This window comes from Rhinopithecus roxellana, chromosome 1 (genome assembly GCF_007565055.1).
Source record: "Rhinopithecus roxellana isolate Shanxi Qingling chromosome 1, ASM756505v1, whole genome shotgun sequence".
NCBI lineage: Eukaryota > Metazoa > Chordata > Mammalia > Primates > Cercopithecidae > Rhinopithecus > Rhinopithecus roxellana.
Genome location: NC_044549.1, coordinates 89,694,781 through 89,711,799, shown reverse-complemented (window position 1 = coordinate 89,711,799; position 17,019 = coordinate 89,694,781). Strand labels below are relative to the sequence as shown.

General features: G+C 47.3%; 1 protein-coding gene across 1 annotated transcript in view; it reads left to right on the top strand.

Moving 5' to 3' along the window:
* SRGAP3 (SLIT-ROBO Rho GTPase activating protein 3) overlaps positions 1-17,019 on the top strand; it is a 267,671-nt gene that overhangs the window by 124,034 nt on the left and 126,618 nt on the right. The window contains exon 2 of the mRNA XM_010369901.2: positions 2,887-3,079. Coding sequence (XP_010368203.1) covers positions 2,887-3,079 — 193 coding nt within the window. The remainder of the gene's footprint in view (positions 1-2,886; positions 3,080-17,019) is intronic.

Below are 17,019 nucleotides of genomic sequence, written 5' to 3'. Positions count from 1 at the left end.
TCGTCTCCATAATACAAAAAATTAGCTGGGCGTGGTGGTGCATGCCTGTAGTCCCAGCTACTCGAGAGACTGAGGCAGGAGGATCGCTTGAATGCAGGAGGCAGAGGTTGCAGTAAGTGGACATCGGGCCACTGCACTCCAGCCTGGCGACAGAGCGAGACTCCATCTCAAAACACAAAACAAAACAGACAAAAAAGATTTTACTAGGCATGAGGTCTTGTTGTATAGCCTAGGCTTCTGTATTTCTAACAAGCCCATTGATGATGCTGATGCTGCTGGTCCATGGATCACATTTTCATTTTTTTGAGACAGAGTCTTGCTTTGTTGTATAGGCTAGAGTGCAGTGGCACAATCATAGTGCACTGCAGCCTGGACCTCTTGGGCTCAAGCAATCCTTCTGCCTCAGCCTCCTGAGTGGCTGGGAACACAAGCCCATGCCACTACACCTGGTTAATTTAAAATAGTTTTTTTTTTAAAGTTTTTATAGAGACAAGGTCTCCCTCTGTTGCCCAGGCTGGTTTTGAGCTCCTGGCCTCAAGTGATTCTACTGCCTCAGCCTCTCAAAGTGCTACAATTACAGGCGTGAGTCTCATGGACCACACTTTGAGTAGCAAGGGTTTATGATCCCTTGATTAAAGGATGATTTGCAAATACCAACTTTTTAAAAACACTTTATATTATTTGAAGAGAATATAACTTTGTACATTTATTTATTTATGTATAAATTTATGGAGTACAAGTGTAATTTTGTTACATGCATAGATTGTGTGGTGGTGAAGCCAGGGTTTTTTGGGTACCCATGACACAAATAATGTACATTGCACCCATTAAGTAATTTCTCATTATCCACCTCCCTCCCATCCCCTCACCCTTCTGAGTCTCTGTTGTCTACCATTCCACACTGTACATCCATGTGCACACATTATTTAGGTCCCGCTTATAACTGAGAACATGTGTAACACGAACATTTTATTTTCTTTCTTTCTTTCCTTCCTTCCTTCCTTCCTTCCTAGCTCCTTCCTTCCTTCCTTCCTTCCTTCCTTCCTTCCTTCCTTCCTTCCTTCCTTCCTTCCTTCCTTCCTTCCTTCCTTCCTTCCTTCCTTCCTTCCTTCCTTCCTTTCTTTCTTTCTTTCTTTCTTTCTTTCTTTCTTTCTTTCTTTCTTTCTTTCTTTCTTTCAGACAGGGTCTCACTGTCACCCAGGCTGAAGTGCAGTGGCGTGGTCTCGGCTCACTGCAACCTCCGCCTCCTGGGTTCCAGTGATTCTCCTGCCTCAGCCACCAGAGTAGCTGGGACTACAGGCACCCGGCACCATGCCCGGCAGATTTTTTGTATTTTTAGTAGAGACGGGGTTTCACTGTGTTAGCCAGGATGGTCTCCGTCTCCTGACCTCGTGATCCACCCGCCTCGGCCTCCCAAAGTGCTGGGATTACAGGCATGAGCTACCACGCCTGGCCGACATGAACATTTTAAATGGTCTGTTTTTCCTTTTGGCACCCAGATGTCTCGACATTTTGGGACACTGCATCATAGATTCTGGACGAGTGAGCAGTTGCTCTTTTTCCTGTAAAGAGAGAACAGGACCATTGTGAAGAGGGGAGGTAGGAAAGGAGAGGGGTCGTGCATCTAGACTGAGGCACATTGCCAGGGAGTGGGAATGGACGTGGAGGATCTCAGGTTGATTGCCTTCTACCTCAGCTTGCATACCCTGTGGGGTGTCTTTGTCTACCCCAGAGTAGTTCTGCCCCAGTTTTGAGTCCACTTCTCTGAAGGATGCTGAAATGACGCTGGCCACCATTTCAGATGGGGCACACATTTAGGCAGGTGAGATCTGATATTCCAAGGAATGGCTTGAATGGTTTGGAGAGTCCACTGGGGTAAAGTCCTGAGAAATGAAATTTGGGACTGCGTGGTGGATGGTCTTGAATTCCATGCTGAGGAGTTGGATTAATACTCCGGCAGAGGGGAGCCATGGGGTGTTTTTGAGCAGGTTGCTGGTGTGAGCAGAGTGCTTTGCAGGCTGGTCTGTTGAGCAGCTCTTGGAATGGTCTGGAAAGAATCGATGCCTCGGGGCAGTGGTGGTGACAACCCTACAGGCTTGAAGATGAGAATGGCTGTGGTTATTGGCATTCAGCTGTGATTTTTAACTCCAGCTTCCAGCTTTTGAATTGTTGCCCTGGTTGCATAGACCTGGTTTGAGCAATCAGTATTTTCTGAAGTGTGGGATCTGAGAGGTTCATACATGGAATTCAAGGTGACATAAAGCAGGACACAGACATGGCCTTAAATAACACTGAAACCCAAGAGGGAAGAGCATGCCCTTCTCAGCCCTCTCTTAGTCCTGACTACAAGTGGAGAAAGTCACACTGCCATTTTCCTTTGGTTGATAAAGAGCCAGCAGCTTAGGCTTAGAGCCTTTGGTAAACAATTGTCTCTAGATAGAATTTTACAATATTTTTGTTTTCATTGAATTATTTCCTATGTCCCAGGCTGTAAGCGGTCCTAGTGTTTCACTTTATTGTATTGATAGAAACCTTTGCATTTTAAGCAAGATCATCTCTGTAGGAAAGGTGAGTCATTTTACTAGATCATGTGGAAGAAATAAGAATGCTTGGGGCATGTGAATATGGCAAAAATCGTGGTGGTGACATGCAATGATTCAAGTTTTGGAAACATTCGGTTAGACCAATGACAAAAACGAGCAAGAGTGGAATCTTTGTGCCAATGCTCTGCCAAGCAAGGTCTGGGTTCTGGCTGGGCTCAGAGAGGCTCTGGGTGGTGATAGGAGGGAGTTGCCTGAATTGCAGGGCCCGAGCCAGCAAAAGAAGAGCCCCCAGTGCCCCCGTCCCTACCACCAGTCTCATGCTCCCATGCTTGTGTGCCCGCAGAGATCCGCACGCAGCTGGTGGAGCAGTTCAAATGTCTGGAGCAGCAATCAGAGTCGCGACTGCAGCTGCTTCAAGACCTCCAGGAGTTTTTCCGCCGGAAAGCTGAGATTGAGCTAGAGTACTCCCGCAGCCTGGAGAAGCTGGCCGAGCGCTTCTCCTCCAAAATCCGCAGCTCCCGGGAGCACCAGTTCAAGTAAGAAGTTGGGTATGGGTGCACAGAGATGGGAGGCAGCACTGGGGTGGGCGGACAGTTGGTGGCAAAGCAGAAAGGAGGCCAGCCTCGTTGGAGGCAGAGGGTGTGCCTTCAGGGCCCTGGGTCTGCAGGTTACTTACACCTCTAAGCCTCAGTCTTCCTCATGTGTAAAGACAAGCTAGAGAGAGTTCCTCTGCAGAAGTTTCCTGAAGGGAATAAACGAGCAACCCAAGAAGAGTGTTTGTCACAGACAATAGGTGCTCGATCAATTGTTGTTGCTGTTATTATTGTCCTGCCAAGCACCGGCACTGAGCTAGCCTCCATTTGTGCCATGATGAGACCCCTACCTCCCCTCAGGACATCCTGTCCCTATCCAGTTGTCCTTTATTTGGGTGTCAGCCAGCCTTCTTCTGAATTTCTTTAGCACAGTGAATTTCTTCTCCATGGAACTGATGCTCAAACATTCCTCTTCCTTGCTCCCCTGGAGGACCTCAGTGCCCTGGCTCTTTCCCTGCCTTATTTACTTATTTTCGATGCACAAACTGTCATGTGTCCTGATTTCTCATACCCCAAGCTCTGAGATCATGGAGGCTCCATCTGCTTGGGCACTGACTTGGCAGGCCCTGAATCCTCCAGCTACAAAACCTTCTGTGCTTAGAACTCCCTGGCTTCAGCTCATTAAATACAGGCAGGCAGGAAGCAGCAAATCTCACTTGGACTATGTCAACCATGAAGGGCTCCACTCAGCAGGCCCCCCGGCCAGCACTGTCTCTCCTTCGGCCACGCTTCTTGGACTCTCCCTTCTCCTTGGGTCATCTCTCCAGCCAGAGGCCCTCAACACCAGGAGATCAGCGACTTGCTTCATCTCACCTGACCTGATCCTTATCCCCCTTCCTCTGGGTCCTGTCCTGTTTCTCTCTCTTTCTCTGTGTGTGTGTATGTGTGTGTGTGTATGTATACACACATATATATATACACACACACATACACACACACACACACACACATATATATATATTTGTTTTTTGGAGACAGAGTCTCATTCTGTCATCCAGGTTGGAGTGCAGTAGCATGATCTCAGCTCACTGCAATCTCTACCTCCCGGGTTCAAGAGATTGTTCTGCCCCGCCTCCTGAGTAGCTGAGATTACACGTGCACCACCAAGTCCAACTAATCTTTGTATTTTTAGTAGAGATGGGGTTTCACCATGTTGGCCAGGCTGGTCTTGAACTCCTGACCTCAAGTGATCCACCTGCTTCAGCATCCCAGAGTGCTGGGATTACAGACGTGGGCCACCATCCCTGGCCTCTTCATATATATATGTGTGTGTGTGTATATATATGTGTATTTTATATATATATGAGTATATATATATACACACACACACATATATATATATATATATAAATTGTGACAAAGCACACATAATATAAAATTTACCATTTTCATCATTTTTAAATGAACAGTTTAGTGGCACTAAGCACATTCACACTGTTGTGCAACCATCACCACCATCCAACTCCAGTGCTTTTTACATCATCCTCTACTGAAATTCTATCCGCATTAAACACTAACTCCCCATTCCCTGCCACGCCTTCCAGCTGCTGGCAACCACCATTCTACTTTGTGTCTTTGTGAATTCGACTGCTGTAGATATCTCATATTAGTGCAATTATACAATATTTGTCTCTTTGTGACTGGCTAATTTCACTTAGCATAATGTCTTCAAAGTTCATCCCTGCGGTAGCATGTGTCAGAATGTTCTTCCTTTTTAAGGCTGAATAATATGGTGCAGATAGACCACATTTTGTTTGTCCAGTCATCTGTTGGTGGACACTTGGGTTGCGTCCACCTTCCTGTCCACATTTTTTGCATTCCACACTGGCCAGGGAGCTCTCTTCCTTTAAGCTCCCCTAAACACCTCCTTGAGTCCGTGCCACAGCATTTGAACACTCACTTATGTGCCTTCCTTTGGCATTTGGGGATAAGAAATTGGTGCATTATACATTTGCAAATACCGTGCTTCTTTTTCTACCTGATCTTCTCTTTTTGTTTGTTTTTTTTGAGATGGAGTCTCGCTCTGCCGCCCAGGCTGGAGTGCAGTGGTACGATCTCAGCTCACTGCAAGCTCTGCCTCCCGGGTTCAAGCAATTCTTCTGCCTCAGCCTCCCAAGTAGCTGGGACTACAGGTGCCTGTCACCAGGCCGAGCTAATTTTTTGTGTTTTTAGTAGAGACGAGGTGTCACCGTGTTAGCCAGGATGGTCTCCATCTCTTGACCTCGTGATCCACCCACCTTGGCCTCCCAAAGTGCTGGGGTTAAAGGCGTGAGCCATCATGCTCGGCCACCCGTCTCATCTATTCAAACTTTTGCTGCAGGAGGAAGCCTCTATTAATAACATTTACCCAGGCACAGTCTAGACCCTTTCATACATATAATCTCATTTTTAAAAATATATATTTTGGAGAAAATTTGTGTTTTTTCAAACAACAAAGGTAAAATGCTCATTGTATACAATTTAGAAAGTATAGAAAAGAGAAAAATATCATTCATAGTCCCACTGCTCACAACCACTGCTCACATTTTGGAATCATTTCTCCCTTGTCTTTTAAGAATAAAACAAAGATAATGTATTGAACTGAGCACTTACTTCGGTGCCAGGTGGGTATTACTGCCCCATCGTAAAGATGAAGATGGTGAAGCTCTGAGAAAGCAACTTGTCCAAACATGTCTATGAACCCACAATTGGAAAGAGACAGAATTGAACCTTTGACTCTTATTCTGCCTCCTTGGCCTGCGATAAGAAAGGGCCTAGGTATAGCTTGAGAGTAGCCATGACATCTGGATCCTCCCTGGAACCACAGGCACAGCAGGCACAGGCTCATAAACCCACAACTCTGGCTGAACGGCCACTGGAGCCACTGTATCTCGGGCTTTCCCTAGCTGCAGACAGGGCTCTGTGGTAGGGCTGGAGTGTCTCTCCTGTCCGCTCCTTCCCCTTGATTAGGAATCAGCTCTCTTCCCGTTCTCAGTGTGCACATGGGGAGAGGAGAAAGGCAGGGATTGCGGATATGTGGGGGGGTACCCTATTCCCTTGTATCACCTGTAATGAGCTCGGCCAGCCCCTCATGGGTTCATTAACTGAGGCCACCAGACGGAACAGGAGCCCCAGCTGGCAGCCGGGCCATGCAGGCTGCCTGACACACTATGAAAGTCTAATTAGGGTGCCGGCCCAGGCCAGTGCAGCTGGAGGGGGCCCTCTGCACGATGCTAATGTGATGGCAGAGCCGTCTCCGCTTCTGGAAGTGGAGAGTCTCTAGGGGCAGGCTGGACTCACCCTTTGACCTCAGGGCACTGACTGGCCTCAGGCTGCCTATTCCTTGGAGCCCAGCACACAGGGCCTATGCTGCTCTCGGTTCCCTTCATCTGGGCTGTTCCGAGAAGCCCTGTCTCGCCATGGTAAAGATTCTTGGTTTAATAATGTCCGTCTACCTGCCAAGTAGCCCCTGAGTGCTTTGAGTGCAGAGCCCAGGACTTGTCATTTTATTCCCACTGCGGTGGGAGAGTGCTTGGCAGAGCTGGGGTGTGTGTGCATGGGTGGCAGGGAAGAAGGCAGGAAGAAGACAGAAAGGAAGGAAGGGAGAGGATTGGTCTGGTCTATCTAGTCCACTTTGGCTGAGAGATTTGCCTCAGAGATGGAACTGATTTGCCCAAGAATTTACAGCAAATTAGGAGCAGAACTGGGATAGGAACTCAGGTCCTTTGGCTCCGAGTCTGTTGCTCCTCCTTGTGCTCCATGGGCCGTGTGTCCCTAAGGCCCCAGCCGTTCCCTCCCTACCTGGGCAGTTGAAGAATGTGCTGCTGCCCAGGAATACACACTGTGCTGTGTTCAGGGCTAGACTCACCTGGGCTGAGTTCCATGTGGCACGTGATCCAAAGAAAGGCCCACATGATGGCTCTGAAGGTTTCCCTGGGACAGGTTAACATTTAGAGAAAAATGTCATCATATTTCTTTTCTACAACACATATTACAATTCTAACAAACCTCTTTCAAAGCACTCTGACATCCTTACTCTCTTAAAAACCTGATAACAACCCAGGGAAGTAGAGAGGGAATCAATGGTTTTATGTCAAGCAAACTGAGCAACAGAAAAGCTGAGCTGCTTATTTTAACAAGGACACAATGAGCTGTCGAGCATGAAAACCCAGTGTTCTTGACTTCCAACTCAGGCTTCTCTCTCCAAGAAGCCATGTGGGACTTCATTTGTTTGAAATGTGTGCATTGAGGACCTCATATTTTCCTGGACTATGCTCAGTGCTGAAGACACAAAGATAAATGAGGTGCGATTTCTGCTGCCAGATACTGAGAGACAGGAACACGGCTTGGGGAGGCCTGGTAGTTGGTGTGGCTGGGGAGGCCCCAATCCCATGACTGTGCCCTTTGAGCCCTGCACCTGCGTGCCATCAGCCCGCAGCACTGAGATGTCACTTCTGCTGAAAAGCTTCCTTGATTCCCACCTGGTGCCTCCCTCTGTGTGCCCATCATACTCTGATGTACTTATTTGCTTATTCCACCAATATTTATTGAGCACCCACCATGTGCCACACCCTGGGTTTACAGTGGTGAACAAGATAGACTTGGTTCCTGCTGTGGTGAAATTTACCATGAAGAATAAAACATTAAAAAGCAGCTAAAAGAAAGACCAGCTATAATTCAATGATTGCTATGATGGAAATAAATACACTATGGAGTATTCTGGTTCTCTCTCCTGTATAACTGCAATGCCCCCAACGTTAGTGTACCTTGTGATTTAATGGATCAAAGATTTGGACAGGGCTCAGCTGGGTGATTTTTCTGCTGTATGTGGCATTGATGGCTCAGTGATATTCAGCTAGCAGAGGGCCTGGTCTGGACGGTCCCAGAGAGCTTTACTTGCATGCCTGGTTCCTCCATGGGGACGGCTAGTAGGCTGGGCCCTGCTGGGCTGCCTTCCTCTCCATGTAGTGTCAGGGCCTCCTGCTTCAGCCAGGCATCAGACTTCTGACATAGTAGCTCGGGGCTTCCAGAGAGCAGGACGGCAGCTGCAGTCCTCTTAACCACTAGGCCTGGAGCTGGCATAGCGTCACCCCCCACCCAGATGCTATTTGCCAAAGCTGTCTCAGTCCTAGCTCAGCTTCAGGAAAGGGAAAATAAAGCCCTCCTCTCATTAGAGGAGTGTCAAAGGGTTGGCAGCCCACACCAAGCTAGGATGATGATCAGGAAGGCGTCTGGAGGAAGCGTGGTTTAAGCTGAGGCCTGAGAGATGAGAAGGAGCAGCGTGGGGCAGTGGAGGGGGACGGAGGCCAAGTGGCTGGAACTGGTGAGTGTGGGAGTGGGAAGAAGGGAATTGCATGATGTGATTTATATGTTTAAAAGACCACCAGGGTTGAAGGGTGGAGCCGAGGAGCCCATTCATGGGCGTGTGGGTGTAGCTCTCCAGGCAGGGGCAGTGATGGCCTGGGTGGGAAACAGAGCAGATGATAGAAGTCAACAGATGCCAGGAAACCTCTCAGAGAGGAATAGAGGAAAAGAGAGGAAACAAGGATGTCTCCTGTTTCTGCCTTGAGATGGGAAGGACTTGGGGAGGAGGGTGAGGCAAGAGCTACAGCCCTGTATTGTCATCGTCTGTTTACTTGTCTGTCCTCCTTTGGACAACCACTGGGCTGCAAGCTCCGAGATGGCAGAGAGGGTGACTCTTGACCCGGGGTCCCTAGCACCTCTCACAGGGCTGGCACCTGGTTGTTACTGAATGTCATTGACTAATGAACTAATGAATGAAAGTCAAGTGGTAATTAGATTTGCGTAGGGAGGACAGGGAAAGGGGTCATGTTTGTCTTCTGGATGCCTTAGGAGCTCAGTGAGGCCATCTGGGTGAAGTGTCACTCACTCATGTGCCTGGCATGGGTCCTATATTGCTGAACGGAGAGTGTGGACTGTGCCATGGTCTCCCTGTTTGGGGAATGGGACCAGCAGCATTGGCATCTTGGCATCACATGAGGATCTGGGGTCTTTCCTGAGACCTGCTGGATCAGAACTTCTGGGGGTGGGGCCTGGCAATCTGCATTTAACAAGCACCGCCCCCCCACCCCGCCCGGGGAGTCTGATGGCAATTCACTTTGAAGAGGTGGTCTGATGCTTTTCTGGGTAATAAATGGTTTTCAACTCACTTTCGGGCTGTGCTGGCCTTCCCTCCTCTTCACCAGCATCAAATTCATAATCCACTGCCCTTTCCAAGCTAGGCCTAACCTGAGCTTGGCTTTTCCTTCTGAAGGCCTGGAACTGAGCCCTTCCTGAGTGGGACTGTGGTGTAGTGGGCAGCACATATGGGGTCCCCAAACCAGCCTCTCAGGGTAGGTGGATGGTCTTGTCCAAATGAATTTGGTGGCTCCACGAACAGAGATGTTTCCTGGGAATGAGACTTTTTCTTCCTCCAGGAAAATGTTCTCTAAAACACCAATACTTTGAGATGTTTGAATGGGAGAGAGAGAAAGAGAGAGAGAGGAAGAGGAGGAAGAGAAGGAGGATAAGAAAGACTGACTTTTGTAATAATTAAGCCTGTTGACTTCTTTCTGAAAGCTATTTGACCACAGAATTCCCTCTCCCTATTTATTTATTTATTTACATATTTACTTATTTTTGAGACAGAGTCTCACCCTGTTGCCCAAGCTGGAATGTAGTGGCGCGATCACAGCTGACTGCAGCCTCAAACTTGTGGGCTCAAGTGATCCTCCTGCCTCAGCCTCCCAAGTAACTGGGACTACAGGTGCATGCCACCACATCTGAAATTTGAAAAAAAAAAATTAATTTTTTTTTGTAGAGGCAGGGGTCTTGCTATGTTGTCCAGGCTGGACTTAAACTTCTGGACTCAAGCAATCCTCTTGTCTTAGCTGCCCAAAACACTGCGATTATAGGCAGAACCACCCACCGCACCTGTCTCTCCCCATAATATTTATTAATATTTCACAAATTAGCACTTCCTGAGACCTAATTTGAAAATCTCTGTTCTAGACAAACGCTGGGGTTACCCTCTGTAATAGTGACACTCCATGCAAGTAATGCCCTGTATTTGGGGTGACAGAGTCCCCTTCTATTCTAGCTTTCTCAGTTTTTGATACCTTCCGGGGCTGTACCTGATGAAAGTGCTCCATGCAGAGGGTTAAGTGCTGGTTGCTGCTAGTTTAACTGCTGTGAAAAAAAAAGCAGCAGGGAGTTCTATTTAAATATGATTTAAACATTTGGGAAAAGCTAGAATTTGGGAAGTGCTGGGTGGCACTTGGCTAGTTAGGGAATAATATTCTATGCAGATATCCTGTGCAAAGGAGGTTTGGAGCATCTTTCAGCTTCACAGAGCAGTTGGGAGAGAGGATTCCTGTGAACAACTAACTTCATTTCCAAGAAAACACTTCTTAGTGGGGATAAAGTATCACAGGATTTTTTTCACAGATGTAGCATTTCTCTAAAGAGATGTTATAATTTAGACTTAGCCTTCCAGGCTATTCCTAAACAGAGAATCACTTTTGTTGCATATAGATTGAGCATATAAATGTGAAAAGGATTCAGAATTAAAATATTTGCTTAGAATGAGGTGGAGATGAAGAAAGCCCTCCAGTAGCGCTTGTGTCTCCATTCACAGCTATTACTATTAATGCAACTGATATCAAGCTAGTAATGGCTTTCCAGGGTCATACTCTCCAGACTTGCTGTTCTCTCAGCACCGTCTTTCCTGATTGTTTGGTGCCTGTGCTGTGCAGGTCGCTTAATCTTCCAAGCACCCCACACATCCACATCACTGTGGACCAAGTGCTGTACTGGATGTCTGATAGGCATCATCTCATTGCACCTTCATGGGAAATGTGGTCTGCGAGGAAGGGGCTATCTTTATCTTTCCAGGTGAAGATGCTGAGTTTTCCAGAAATTAAGTAATTTGCCTAGAGGGACATAGCTAGCACAGGTAAGTGGCAGAGCTAGGATTCCAATCTTTGTTTACCTGACTCCAAAATGCAAAACTGCATTTAGCTGCTGACTTTGTTCCTTCACCTTTCTGGGCTGGCTTTGAGCTTCCTGAGAATCACCCATCCATGTTGATCACATCCTCCTTGGATGAGCATCAGGGGTTTGCTATTATCCTCCTGGTCAACTCCTACACAGAGGCCAGCTCAGGGCTTGCCTCCTTGGTGAAGCCCCTGCTGTTGGTTGATCCCAAGTCTACAGTCAGCTGTTCCTCTCACCTCCCATGTGAGTTGTGTGGGGCTTGCATCAGATTATGAAGGAGTGATCCAGTTCCTATATCTGGTTCTCTCACTTCAGTCTGCCAGCTGCCTGAAGGCAAGGGACCATTTCTAGTCTCCCTCTCTCTGATATATAATTGATGCTTTATCAAAGATTTTTCAATGAATGGCCAAATTAACCAAGACACTACCAAATGCTTTCTTTAAACATATTTAACAAATAGACTTATTTTGTGTGGCTGCAGAAGGAGAGGTGATGTCCAAGGATAGCATTTTCAGAGAAGCAAACTTCAACTCAACATTAAGGACGTTCCAGTAGCCACAGCCATCCACCAGTGCAAGGGCTGCCTGGGGAGGTAGTGAGTCCCCAATGCACAGAGGTATACACACAAAGGCCAGGTATTTTAAGGGCATCATTTCTGTAATATGGATGATCAAAATGAAACGGGATTCTTGATAACACAGGAACCATAAATATTGAATTATCTTTTCAATTCTCTTTCAAGGTTTCTGGTAGCCTGGAGGAGAAAGACTCAGTTTGGTACTAGTGTGTTATTAATGCCCTCCAATCTCCTTTTTAACAAATAGAGAACAGACCTCAAGATTGAATATACTGTTTGGTTTTCATTGAATTTACTTTTTTGGTTACCTTCTATTTATAACAAATGATCCTTTTTTTTAAAAGCTGAAACTAGGGAAGTTCTTTGTAAATAAATTGAAGTTAAAAAAAGACATCAACAGGGAGATGTTAAGTGTGGTGGTGCGCAGGAGTGGCAGAAATCCTGAAGCAGCATCAAGTCGCTCTAAGTCACATTCCAGCTCCTCCTGCGAAGTGAGCATCTTTCATCTTCACCTTCTTTATCCTCCAGAACCTTTTTTTTTTTTTTTTCAACCAGGGGAAGGGATTTTTAGATAGGAGGCTCAGCCTGAAGAGTGGATTTTGCAATGGCTGAAGCTCCTTTATCTCCTTCCAATTTTTCCATCTGGCTCTTTCCCAGGTCCCACACCAAATTCCCTGGAATCCTCAGAGACTCTGATCAGCAACTACCAAAGAATTAACTAGGATGTGATTTCTTTATGCATACATATGCTTTAATATACATATATACATTTCTATCATTTAATTTTTATACTAAAAATGAAAAATAGATATATAAAATTAGATTTTCACAAAAAGTAATATGTACGGGTTTAGCTTTGATGCTATTCTATTAGGCAAATAGGATAATAATAACCTTCGAAGATTATATAGGACCTTACACTTTGCAAATTCCTTACCCAGCCCTTAGCTGCTTAAATCCTCCCAAGAACCCTGGTGAGAGTTGAAGGAGTCAAGGAAGGTGTTGTCGTCCCCAACTGATAGGCAAGGGACCCAAAGGCAAGGCAGGGTGAGCCCTAACTTCAGACCCACAGCTGACGGGTGAAAGAACTGACCTGGTTTTGCATTTTGGAGTCAGGTAAACCCAGATTGGAATGCTAGCTCTGCCACTTACCTGTGCTAGCCATGTCCTTCTGGGAAAATGACTTAATTTCTCAAAAACTCAGTGTCTTCACCTACAAAGATAAAAATAGCCCCTTCATCGCAGACCACATTTCCCATGAAGTTGCAATGAGATGATACCTATCAGACATCCAATATAGCACTTGGTTCTTGGTGATGTGGATGTGTGGGGTGCTTAGAAGATTAAACGACCTGCACAGCACAGGCACCAAACAATCAGGAAGCCATGGATCCGGGTCTTTTCCTCTGCCTAGTGCTGCACATGCCACATGTTGCACCCATTCTGTGGGCAGATAAACCAAGGCAAAGGGGCTTGCAAGGAAAGAGATGAGGTTGACCAGGCATTTCCTAGTGAGGCAGAAATTTTTGTTCTGGTGCCAAGAATCTATCCGGAAAGTCAAAGGAGAGCTCAGAGGTGCTGCTGGACATCAGACACCAACGTGTACCCTCATGCTGCAGTGTGAGGAATGGGATCCCAGAGGAAGCAGTGAGCCCGTGAATCTTTCTGCCTTGGGATGGAGGGGGAGTCACAGGGACATTTCACTGGGCCTTGAAGTTCACATGAGAGTCTGCAAAAGAAGAAAGTAGTAATGGAGGAGGAAAACCAATATTTTTAGAACACTTATCATAGGTTGTTTGTCCATGTACATCAGTTCTTAGATCTTCCCAACAACTTAGTAAGGTCCTAGTGGTAATAATGGTAATGACAATAAAAATTACTATTATGTGCAGGGTTTGACACTAAGAGAATTGCATGTGTTGTGCCATTTAGTCCTCCAAGTACCACTATGAGGTAGTTGTCACTTCATTTCACAGATAAGGAAAGAGAAGATTTAACTATAATAACTTTCCAAGTTCACTTTGTTGGTGAGGGACATAATTGGCATTTGAACCCCAGCCTCTTGACTCGATAGCACCCCAACTGATAAGCAGAGCTTGCTTTGGCCGGGGGACTCAATGGATGGAATTGGTACCCTTCAGGATGACTCTGTCTCAGGGCTACCAAATAGTGCCAGACCCAGGCCCTGGACTGCATTCTCTGGCTCCCAGCATGGCAGCCTCACACTCCTTGGGGAACTCCTGGTGGATGGGAGATAATAAAGTAAATATTTGTAAAGTAATTTATAAAGAAAAGGGTTATTTAATGGACTCACAATTTTGCATGGCTGAGGAGGCCTCAGGAAACTTACAATCATGATGGAAGGCACTTCTTCACAGGGCAGCAGGGGAGAGAAAGAGTGCCCAGTGAAGAGGGAACCCCCTTATAAAACCATCAGATCTTGTGAGAACTCATTCACTGTGAATATCACGAGAACAGCATGGTGGAAGCCGCCCCCATGATTCAATTATCTCTACCTGGTTCTACCAATGACACATGGAGATTATGATACAATTCAAGATGAGATTTGGGTGGGGACACAGCCAAACCATATCAGGGTGGAATTGTGTCCCCTCAAAATTCCTATGCTGGTGTCCTAAACTCCAGTACCTCAAAATGTGACCTTATTTGGAAACAGGGTCTTTATAGAGGTAATCAGATAAAAATGAGGTCATTGGAAAGGGCCCTAATCCAGCACGACTGGTGTGTATCTTTACAAAAAAAGGAACTTTGGGCACAGAGACCAACACACAGGGAGAATGCCTTAGAAAGGTGAAGGCAGAGATTGGGGTGCTGTGTCTACACCAGGGACACCAAAGATCTCCAGCAACCCACCAGGAGCCAGGAGAGAGGTCTGGGACAAATCCTCCCTCACAGCCCTTGCAAGGAACCAACCCTGCTGACACCTTGATCTCAGACTTCCAGCCTCCAGGACTGTGAGACAACACATACCTGTTGTCTGAGCCACTCAATGTTTGGTCCTGTGTGACAGCACCTAGAAAACTAGTATGCAGCCCTGTCGTTCTCGACGCAGCGGTATGCACGTCTTGTCATTCAGGACCCTGGCTGTGCTACATGTTCAGTCTTGTCTGACCCTCATCCAGTCCCTCTCTGCCCTCTGGCCACACTCACCTTCTGTCAGTTCTAGATGATGCCCGTGCCCATGAGACCTTCACACTTATTTCTGGGAATGCTCTTCCTTATCGCTGTGCTGTGTTAAAACCTTCCCATCCTTCTAGTCTGAGCTCAGAGGGCACTTTTCACCTACTCAACAAATATTTTCTGAGAGTGCCTGTGTGCTCAGGCCGGCCTGGGCACCAGAGAAGCACTGATGAGTAGGATGGACATAAGCTAGAGAGGGGACAAAGACTACAAGCAAGAAGGAAAAGAACATGACAAGCATCAGGTGTGGAGTGCTGTAATGGCAATGACATAGGGTGACATAGGATGTGTGGGTGGCCAGGGAGGGCATCCAGGAAGAGAAATAGCTCAGCTCAGGTCTCAGTGATGAGAAGGACCCCAGGGTCCCCTGCTGCTCCCTCCCCTCCGCCTTCCCCAGGGGAGGGCAGCCCCTGTTAAAGACTCTTCAGGCTCCATGCATTTCTCCTTCAGAGCCCTTCTTCCTACTGCCATTTTCTATTGATTTTTGTGATTATCTGATTGTTATCTGAGACCCCCCACTAGACTGTAAGGTCCACGAAGCAGGAAGTGTGGCTCATTTTGCATACCATTGTATCGTGTGTTCATACACAATAGTGTGTGAACAGGCCCACACTATTGGCTGAATTAATGATTCATGCTACAAGCAAGTGCAATGAATCCCGAATCCCGCTTGGGGCAGCTTAGGTAGCAGGAGATTAAATGCACCTTTCTGACCATAGAACTGATTGAGCTAGCATTTCTGGGAGGAAAGCCCAGTGTGAGGCCTGAGAAGGTCCTGGAAGGGGGCAGGAAGCCTGAGCAGGAGCTTGCCTTCCTCCCAGAGGGACCCTGGTCCCAGGGCAGCGGCTTTGGATTCATCTGGAACATGGGGCTCTGCAAGCTTGGAAATGGTTTTTGTTTGCTAAGCGGAATTTCCTGGCCCTCAGCCGAGAAGCTGGAGAAACTGGCTCACTGCTAATTTCATTTTCCCAACTCACTAGCTTGGCAAGGCCTGGCTCCCCTAGCTGCAGTCTCCTGGAACCTCATATCCAGATCCCCTAGCCAAAGAAAGAAAGCTGTGACTCACCAGAAATGTTCATTGCTATTTTCTGGCCATAAAAAAAGAAAATATATACATACATATGTAAAAGTTCTAACGTGATGTCTTAGTTCAGCAGCTTCTGCCTGCTGGGTCAACACTTGCATGAAAGATTGGAGAAGCAGAAGGGTGGCTCTGAGTGCCTTGGCCGAGAGCACTGGCCCTCACTCGTTCTGACGTCTTCCAAAAATGAGGCTGCAGAAGACAAAAGTGGCTGCTGACACAGAGAGCTGGATCTCAGGTCAAAGGGGTTCCGCTTTCAAAAGGGGCAAACAACCCCGGGAACAGAGAAGGCAGAGGCTCAAGTTTTCCTCAGCCTTGTGTCTGGCTCTGCCGTCCGCGGCCTTCGTGCTTCCTCCCTCCTGCAGTCCCAGTAGGAGCCAGATGGGGACAAGATGGAGTGCACGAGACCCTCCAGCCTCACTCTGCACCCTTTTCCTCCTCTGCCTTGCCTCACACTCCAGCCAGCCTGTTCTTTACTTAGTTCCTTAAATGCCCCAAGCTCTGTACCCAAGGCGCCTTTGCCCATTCTGTTCCCTCTGCCTGGAGCCTTCTCCCGCCAGCCTACCTGCCCAGCCCCTTTCACTAGCGTCCTCCAACTCTTCCTTTGGAACCCAGCTTAATGACCCCTTCCTTGGGGACACTTCAGTGACCCAAAAATCAGGCCAGCCCCCTTGTTACAGGCACTCATGGCACAGGCTCCCCTCTGTTCCAGCACATTCTGCACGTCTAACTCTACCCACATTATTGGGCTAGTGGTGGGTGTCTGTCTCTTCACCAGGCTCTCTGCTCCATGAAAGCAGGAACTGTGTCTGTTGGGCTCAAGATTGTGTCCCTGGGGTCTGATCTATATGAAATATTCAACAAAAATGTATGGAATGCATGAACTGCTGAAGAATGACTACAGAGCTCTCTTCTGGCATTTAAGCCCAGAGTGACTCCATGGTGTGAGTGGCCAGGCCACAGGGGATAGGTGGCCTGCCCAGAGTCCACAGCTAGCATGGCAGACACCGGTGAACACCCATGCCCACGTCCAGGTGGCTTTCTGTCCTC